Source organism: Condylura cristata, unplaced genomic scaffold (genome assembly GCF_000260355.1).
Source record: "Condylura cristata isolate star-nosed mole 26May11 unplaced genomic scaffold, ConCri1.0 scaffold00015, whole genome shotgun sequence".
In the NCBI taxonomy this organism is placed as follows: domain Eukaryota; kingdom Metazoa; phylum Chordata; class Mammalia; order Eulipotyphla; family Talpidae; genus Condylura; species Condylura cristata.
The window spans coordinates 6,971,718-6,981,345 of NW_004567116.1; the positions used below are offsets into that span (position 1 = coordinate 6,971,718).

General features: G+C 35.5%; 2 protein-coding genes across 2 annotated transcripts; both read left to right on the forward strand.

Annotated features, from left to right (window-relative positions):
• The first annotated feature begins 2,619 nt into the window (after nt 1–2,619).
• Nucleotides 2,620–3,576, forward strand: LOC101619683 (olfactory receptor 10AG1-like). Its single transcript, XM_004683502.1, has one exon. The coding sequence runs from the start codon at nt 2,620–2,622 to the stop codon at nt 3,574–3,576; it is 957 nt and encodes a 318-aa protein (XP_004683559.1).
• A 3,803-nt stretch (nt 3,577–7,379) lies between these two features.
• Nucleotides 7,380–9,623, forward strand: LOC101636514 (olfactory receptor 10AG1-like). The gene is given in 2 exon segments (XM_012725319.1): nt 7,380–7,414; nt 8,705–9,623. Coding segments are annotated over 2 exon segments (954 nt in total).
• The last annotated feature ends 5 nt before the right edge of the window (nt 9,624–9,628 follow it).

Sequence of the window (9,628 nt, forward strand, 5' to 3'; positions counted from 1 at the left end):
ATTACTACTATCCTTACCAAAGGACAAACTTTTATTTAACATGCAATTAATATTTATCCACAATAAAGCATAGTAGTTATCAGTACCTATATGTGCTTTGTCTGATACATTTGAAACATTTTGGGACAATGAAAATTCATATCGCTCCTTGCTATAGTTGTTTTTCAAAGGTGTAGCTTATTACATATATAAAAATTAGGAAGGTGTTATACATTTTCAAAATTTTAGAAAATACAATATGGAAACATAATTACCCAGTTCTGCATTCAGAAAAAACAAAGTTTCAGAGAATTAAGCATAGAGATCAAGAGAAGACTATGGTTCCAGTTTATATAGCATACTCTCTGAATCTCAATCATCCACAATTCTCGATCCCTTCTGTTTGAAATGTGTCATAAGATCATACGAGCCATGAGGAGGTTTGTCTTGAGAGTCTGAATTGAGAAAAGAAAGATAAAATTTGGGATACCTTGAACTAAAATGGATAACTCTCCCATATGTATCTCTGCATTTTCTAGGGTGACATCTCACCTCCTGCCTGCCTCTACCACTGGTGGGTAAGCTCTGTGAACATGACAAAAATCACAGGATTCACCACTGTTATTACTATCCTTACCAATGGACACACTTTTATTTAATATGCCCTTCATACTTAATCACAATAAGTTATAGTGATTCTTATCAAATATGTATTGTTTGACTTCCTGATACATTTGAAACATTTTGAGTCAATGAAAAAATTTTCTCTAATTGCTATAGTTGTTTTTCAAAGATTTAGTCTATGTACAAATACCAGAAAGGTAGAATATTCAAAGTCTGAGATGGTACAATATGGGAACAAAACTACCAAATTGTGAATTCAGAGAAAATAAAGGTACAGAGAATCAAACATTGAAACCCAAGAGAAAACTATGGCTTCAGTTTAGAGAGCATACTCTGAATCTCAAAATCCCAGGTCCTTGATCCTTTTTGTTCAGAAATGTGAGTCATAAACACAGAGGATGTTTGTCTTGAGGGTGTGATTTGAGAAACTAGAGACAGAATTCAGGGTTCCTTGAACTGAGAAGATAGGGAATTAGGGTTAAGATAAACAAGAAATAGAATGTGCAAATTATAAACTGTTTCATGGGTTTAGATTTGTGGATAAGGAGAAGCTTGGTATCACAAAGGAAGAAAGGGAGTTGTATCCTACAGAAATGGAAATGACTGTAGTTGAAAACAAAGTGGATTTCGGACTCTGACAATCTGTGAATAGGTCATTGTTTTACTTGAATAAATGCTACAAAATAAGTAAATAAAAAATTAAGATGTAGTATTCAGCACAAAGGGGAATTACTATTTCCTGATATAAAAATACTTACATTTTTTTTAAAGATTATTTACTTTATTCATACAGAACTGGGGTACAGGCCAGAGATGTGGAGGGTGAGAGAATTCACCAGAGACAGAGTGGGGAGCAGAACAGGCAGATCAACGAAGTCCACTGCTGAGGGGAGCAGTGGGCGGGTCAGGAGAGGTCTGCCGCGCCATGGTCACCTCCGAGGCAGGCGGGGATCAAACTCATGTGGAAGTGGCTTAAGCTTCTTAGTGCAATGCTTTAACCCGCTGCGCCACCAGGGAGGGCCTAAAAATACTTACATTTTAAGGGATTATTAGGATAAGTTACACTGCAATTTTCAGTGTGTTTCTAAATTTGAATGGAGATCATTAGAGTTTTCAGATAATCATATTGTATATCCATCAAATATATTAATTGTGATATATACGATATATATTAATACATTTATATGATGGTTGTATAGATGGACAGATATTCAAAATTATTATCAAACATAGGATACTATGGCAGGTTTTACTCATGTCTGAACTCTGTTCAAATTCTTTGACATGGCTTCAAGTACCTTTTCTTTGTCTAATTAATCCCCAAAGGATAAGCTTATCTGATTGTTACTAAAAGCCTAACATTTGAAAAATCTTATAATTTTGTAATAGCCAGGATATATTAGAATTAAAATGATATTATCATATAATCTTAATTTATTTCATATTTTGGGCTTTATGTGCAACTAGGGCTTGCTCATTGCAATATTTGCACTATAATATGGCCAACTTGATTGCAGTGGGCTGACTGTGGAGATTTACTGACCACTTTGTTCTTGGGTTGCCTGAGAGTAACAAAGAAGCAACTTCAAAATTAATGTACAAATCATATCAACAGACTATAAATTCAGTGCTGCTAGACAGAAATAAAAATAGAAAAAAGGAAGAGATCAAATTAATCAAGAAAGAGAAACATTTCTCAGTAGAGAAGGTCTCAGGTTACCTAGAGCTGTTTGAGAAGTGGCCCCTGGATGCTTTGCTCTGACTTCATTGTCATCTATTTTATATTGTTGGTGACAAAACTATAATTTCCAATGTGTTCACGAAAATAGATAATCTGTTTTTAATATCTTGCATTTTTAGGACATTTGAGATGTATTCCCCAAAATATAAAACAAAGAAGAAAATGACATCCATCCTATCAAATTGGATTTGACACCAGTCCTATGATACATCTAATGTTCAACTCAAGCCAAGGATTGAATTGATTAATAAGGCTAAAAGTCATTTGGACCATTGATGGAATGCCCAGGACAGAACTCCTCACTGGGGAACCACACGCCATTGGTGGAATTCATCCTGGTTGGGTTCTCTGATGTGCCCAACCTTCAAGGATTTCTTTTTGCGGTGTTTCTGATAATCTATGTGTTTATTCTCTCAGGAAATAGCCTCATCATCATGATAACTAAGGTTGATTCTTCCCTCCAGACCCCCATGTATTTCTTTCTTAGGAATTTCTTACTGTTGGAAATTTGTTATGTGTCAGTTACTGTCCCCAGATTATTAGCAGACCTCTGTAGACAATATGGAAATATATCTCTGTTGGCCTGCGCTATTCAAATGTATTTCTTTCTGATCTTGTCAGGGACTGAGTGCTTTATTCTTAGTGCCATGGCTTATGACAGGTATGTGGCCATTTGCAACCCATTACTCTACCCTGTCATCATGAACGATAAGCTGTGTGGTCAGCTGGCAGTTGCCTGCTGGTCAATGGCTATTCCAATACATACATTCTTGATCTCTGTAGTCTTTTCTTCAACCTTCTGTGGATGTAACCAGTTGAATCACTTTTTCTGTGATGCACCTCCTGTTGTTCAGCTTGTCTGTGGGGATGCTTTCAGGGTTGAAATGGTGCTGTATATGATTACTGCATTAGTTGCTAGTATCCCTTCTTTTCTTATAGTTGCATCTTATGTGAAAATAGTCTCCACCATCCTGAAGCTGCCATCAGCCACTGGGAGAGCCAAGGCCTTCTCCACTTGTTTTTCCCACCTCACAGTTGTGACTTTATTCTTTGGCTCAGGCATTATTGTGTATATGAAACCTAAGTCAAATCACTCAACAGGAATGGACAAATTCCTTTCTCTTTTCTATTCTATCTTCACACCAATGTTAAACCCCATTATATATTGTCTGAGAAACAAGGATGTTAAGGTGGCATTGGAGAAATTACTACAAAAATGTATTGTGCTGTGATTTAGAAACATAACATCTTTAGAGTTGTTCCTTATTTTATATATTTGCTGTTTTAATAAGTATCAATTTTGTTAGAAATCTGAATTTTCCTGAATGAATTATTGCATATTTGTATCTGTCCTAAAATATACAACCTGTTATTTTTATTTCAAATACCCAACTCAATATAATGTTTAGAAATATTGTTAAATATTATGAACTCATTAAAGTTTTCTTATCCAATTGTTTTAAATACTATAGACATTATCTATTTATTCTTTTTATGATAAGTATTTACTATATAATTCTTCAACCAATATATTCTATGGATAAACAAAGATGTTTAATTAAACTTGTTGCCCCAAAAAGATGACTGATAACACAGGTATAACTTAAATTTTTGTATTTTCCAAATTACATTGTAAGTATACAAAGTAATGTAGACATAAAGTTTGGAATCCACGGAGTTGATTGTAACTAACATGCTAAAAGTTGAAATTTCTATCTTCTGTTACTGCTGATTCCTCAGTAACTCCCTAAAAGTAGATCACACATGCAACTGGGCTCAGCAATCTTAGTTACAGAATCCATTCTTTCTATAGAATATGAGGAATCCGTTCAACTTCATTGCGTTTATTTTAAAAGCTCAGTTACATTTTTTAATATAGGGCTCATTTATTTTTATTTCTTTTTTGTGTAAAGGAACTGGGTACAGGCCAGAGACACAAAGGAGAAAGGATTCAGCAGAGACAGAATGGGGAGCAGAACAGGCAGATCCACTGAAATACACTGCAGAGAGGAACACAAGCAAGGCAGGAGAGGTTGGCCGTGCCAACTGGGTCACTCCCTGGCTGGGGATTGAACTCAGGCCACAACATATAGTTTTTGCGTGCACATAAAGAATGCTAAGACATTGCAGGGACAACCAAATAATTTACATGGGGTTATGTGTGATTACAGAGAAGAATGAGTCTGTAACACAGAGTGTGTGATGTGTGACCCACATCCCGATCTTCTAAAAGTATCAAATAATGCAGACTCTAGAAGCTAGTGTGAGTGTGTCCAGGGTTATGGAACATCATATAAAATTATTTCTAGGAAGTCAGTGACATTAGGTCCAATCCTGGAGAAAATTAAAGGGGGTCAGTTCCTCCTGAAGGGTTTTTCTATTTATTTCCCCCATAGCCTTATTGCTCAACCCAGACCAGAAAGTATGCTGAGGCTCATTTAGCACCTATAAAAATAGAAATTGTGTACTCGGATGTGGCAGTCACACACGCCAAGACAGCCAACAAATTTTATTTAACACTCATATCTTCTCAATATCTAAAACTCAAGACATAGTGTGCTATATCTTCTTTACAAAATCATTTTTTTCATTCTCATATAAATGCTGTCAGTAATGCTAAATATTGTCCTCATATGCTCAGAGGCCTTAAGAACAAACAGAAGATGCATGAGCTCTGGAGTTTTCCAAGTGGATTTCTCAGAGCAGAAGAAATGATTTTTGATAATTTGAAATGCATTATCCTCACATCTCATACATAGGTGAAGACCAAAGTTAGGACTGTGATGCCTTCTACAGTCTCTCCTACTGGGACATGTTTTATCCCCAGAGACAGAAAGATGAGGTGTCAGGGACAAAGAGTAGCCACTTGTGGCTCTGCCCTTACTCCCAGTGAGAGAACCTTCCAGGCAACAGCCTCCGTTATTTCTTAGTTACCAATTCATAAACATCATTGACTTTAAAAATGCGACAATTCTTGGAGATGCCTTCCCCAGGGCCAACGAGACACTCTTCACTATAAAGGTGCCCTGTTGGTTTAAGTAAAGTATGAGTTCAAGCAAGAAAAACAATTGTTATTTTGTTACTCTTAATTAAAACCACAAGTTAGTATCACATCACAGCTCACCCTACAAAAAGTGCAGCTCAGTGATTTCTCCAAAATATGAGAAAGGTAATCAACAATTGTTTTATTCTACTTATTCTGTTATAGTCCATTTTTGTCCCAGTACTCATAAATCATTGAACATATATTTTCTTTTGCTATAAAATCAACATGTCATATTTCCTGAACTTCAAATAGACACTATATAAATAATCAGCTTTGCATTTTAAAGGCAAACAGAATATATAAAATAGAGATGGAATCAAATTGCTCCTGTAAAATTTTTCTATAACTTATTTTTACTCATCTTTCTCAGAATAGTGCATTCAAAATCACTTCTCTTGAATGTTTTATGACAATCATTGAGTTCTGAATAGGAATGTGGTGTCTGATAACTGTTGAGCTAGGTCACCTGGGTCAGACACCCGCTTCTGACATTGGGGCACATTATGTACATCTCTGGGCATTGGGAACTTAGGCAAATGGGAGGCTCGCAGTGCCAACAGAAATCAGATGCCCTAGTGAGGAAATCCTGGGAAGTTGACTGAACATAGATAGGCAAACTTTAAGATAAAATAGAGGGATATAAGATAAAGTACTAATGATAGATACAAATATGTATCATAAACATTATAACAGTGCTAACAGAACTACAACTGCATCTTTTAACCCAGGCTTTTCCATGGATTATATCTCTTACTCCTCAAAGTAACTCAGTTATGTATTATTATGTATATGTATTATTATGTATTATATTTTCAACAAAGGCAATTAAGCCTTGATAATTTAGAGAAATACCTACTATGTAAGTATTCCTTATTTTTATGTAATTGAGTACAAATTTCTGTGCTCAGTGGTCTTTTACTTTCCTAGCCAATAAGGTGAGTCAGTGGGAAATAATTTACAGTGACCCATCAGCAGATATTTCCAAAATGTTCACATTGGAAACGATTTTTGAGATATAGAACTAAATTAGTATCAAGATTATTTTTCTGGAAATAATGTTTATTCTCTTTCCATAAAGGTGATAAAAACCAGCATGATTCTGTGAGCTGACAAAAATCGCAGAGTGATGTCATTTACTTAGGAATGTGACCCTCCTGCAAGACCAGGTAACTGTCCCCACATAGATCATTTACTAGGATGACATCTGATCACCTTCTTGTCTCTACCACTGGTGTGTAAGCTCTGTAAACATGACTGGAATCACAGGATTCACCACTGCTATTATTACTGTCTTTACTAATGGACACACTTGTTTTAACATGAACTTCATATTTATTTACAATAAGCTATAGTTACTCTTATAAAATAGGTATTGCTTGACTGCCTGATACACTTGAAACATTTTGAGTCAATAAAAATTCATTTATCTTATTGTTATAGTTATTTTTACAAATGTATAGCATATATATTTAAATTAGGAAGTTGTAATAAATATTCATTGAGGAAAATATAATATGGAAAATTTACTACAGATATGTATTCAAGCAAAATAAAGGTACAGAGAATCAAACAGTGATCAGAGAAGACTATGGTTTCAGTTAGAGAGCATACTCTTTGCATCTCAAAATCCCAGGTCTTTGATCCCTTCAGTTAGGAAATATGAGTCAGAAATACAGCTGAGCCATAAGGAGGTTTGTCTCAAAGGTATGATTTGAGAAATTAAATACAGAATTCAGGATTCCTTCAACTCAAAAGAAAATGGATTAGGGTTAGAAGACCAAGATGCCAAATGTAGAAATCATAAGTTGTTTAGTTGGTTTGGATTTGTGGGAAAGCAGGAGTTTTGTGTCACAGAGGAAGAGAGGGAGGCATTTTTTGGGTACAGAAATGGAAATTTGCTGTAGCTCGAAACACTAACAGTGTGGATTTCAGACTATAAGACAATCTGAGAATAGTCATTGCTTTCCATGAGTAAATGCCACAAAAATGATGGAAATAACAGAAATTAAGATATAGGATTCAGCACAGTGCAGGAATTACTAAACACATAAATATGCAATAAATATGCTTATATTTTAGGAGATGATTAGAGTAAATTACACTGCAATTAGCAATGTGTTCCTAATTTTAGCTGGAGATAATCAGTGTATATTATGCACATAATATTAATCACAATAGATAATTGGTGACATATTATACATTATGTATTACTAATAATATGTAATGAATCGATGGATGGAAATTTCAAATTTCTGCTAAAAGTAGTGCAACAGATACTATGCCAGATTTTACATATACCTGATCTCTTCTTTGAACATTCTACTCAAGTTGTCTGACATGCTTAATTTTCCTTTTGTTTTTGCCTAATTACTTCCCCAAAGGATAAGCTTTATTATTAATTTAAAAACCTAAAGTTTGGAATATCTTAGATTTTTATAGGAGTGGGGATTTATTTGTATTTCAGAGATAAAATAATAAAATCTTAAGTGATTTCATATTTACAACTTCATGTGCATATATGACTTGCTAAGTGCAATGTTTCCAGTATTAATCCTGGTGGGTGGCTGGTTGGTTGTGGTGGACCAGACAGTGGCAGGCTTACTGACCACCTTGCCCCTTGCCTGAGAGTAACAACTAAAAGAAAGCTCAAAATCAATGTACAAGAAATATCAGCAGACTATAAAAAAATGTTGCTAGACAAAAAAAAAAAAAAAGAAAGAAAGAAAAAAAAATGAAGAGACGAAAGACTAAATTAGCAGGAAAGAGAAACATTTCTCAATAGAGAAGGTCCCAGGGTGCCTAGAGCTTTTTGAGAAGAGTTTCCCTGATACTTTGCTCTTCATTGTCATCAGCAGACTATAAAAAAATGTTGCTAGACAAAAAAAAAAAAAAAAAAGAAAGAAAGAAAAATGAAGAGACGAAAGACTAAATTAGCAGGAAAGAGAAACATTTCTCAGTAGAGAAGGTCCCAGGGTGCCTAGAGCTTTTTGAGAAGAGTTTCCCTGATACTTTGCTCTTCATTGTCATCATCTAGTTTGTAGTGTTAGTGGCATAGCCATAATTTTCAATGTGATCATGCAAATAGATTATCTCTTTTAATATCTTGCATTTTTAGGATATTGAATTTGAAATGTATTGCCCAAAATACAAAGCAAAGAAGAAAATGACATCTATCCTATCCAAATTGGATTTGACCCCAGTCATATAATCCATCTAATTGCCAACCAAACCAAAGGATTGCATTAACTATTAGATTGGAAGTCATTTGGACCATCAATGGAATGCCCAGGACAGAACTCCTCACTGGGGAACCACACCACATTGGTGGGATTCATCCTGATTGGGTTCTCTGATGTGCCCAACCTTCAAGGATTTCTTTTTGTTGTGTTTCTGATAATCTATATCTTTATTCTTTTGGGAAACAGCCTCATCATCATGATAACTAAGGTTGATCCTTCCCTCCAGACCCCCATGTATTTCTTCCTTCGAAATTTTTCTTTTTTGGAAATTTGTTATGTGTCAGTTACTGTCCCCAGATTATTAACAGACCTCTGTAGACAATATGGAAATATTTCACAGCTGGACTGTGCTATTCAAATGTATTTCTTTCTGGTCCTGGGAGACATTGAGTGTTTTATCCTCACTGCCATGGCTTATGACAGGTATGTGGCCATCTGTAACCCACTTCTCTACCCTGTCATCATGAACAACAGGCTGTGTATTCAGCTGGCAGCTGTCTGCTGGACCACTGTAATTCCAATCCATATAGGATTCACCTCTGTGGTCTTCTCTTCAACCTTCTGTGAATGTAAACAGTTGAATCACTTTTTCTGTGATGCACCTGCAGTTGTCCAGCTTGTTTGTGTGGATGGTTTCAGGGTTGAAATGTTGATGCATCTGATTATTGCACTGGTTGCCTGTGTTCCTTCTTTACTGATTGTTACATCTTATGTGAAAATAGTCTCCGCTATCCTGAAGCTGCCATCAGCCACTGGGAGAGCCAAGGCCTTCTCCACTTGTTGTTCCCACCTCACGGTTGTGACTTTGTTCTTTGGCTCAGGCATCACTGTGTATTTCAAGTCTAACACCAATCGTTCAACAGGAATAGACAAATTCCTTTCTCTTTTTTATGCTATCTTGATACCAATGTTAAACCCTATTATATATTGTTTGAGAAACAAGGATGTTAAGGTGGCCTTGGAGAAATTACTACAAAAATGCTTTGTGCTGTGAAACAT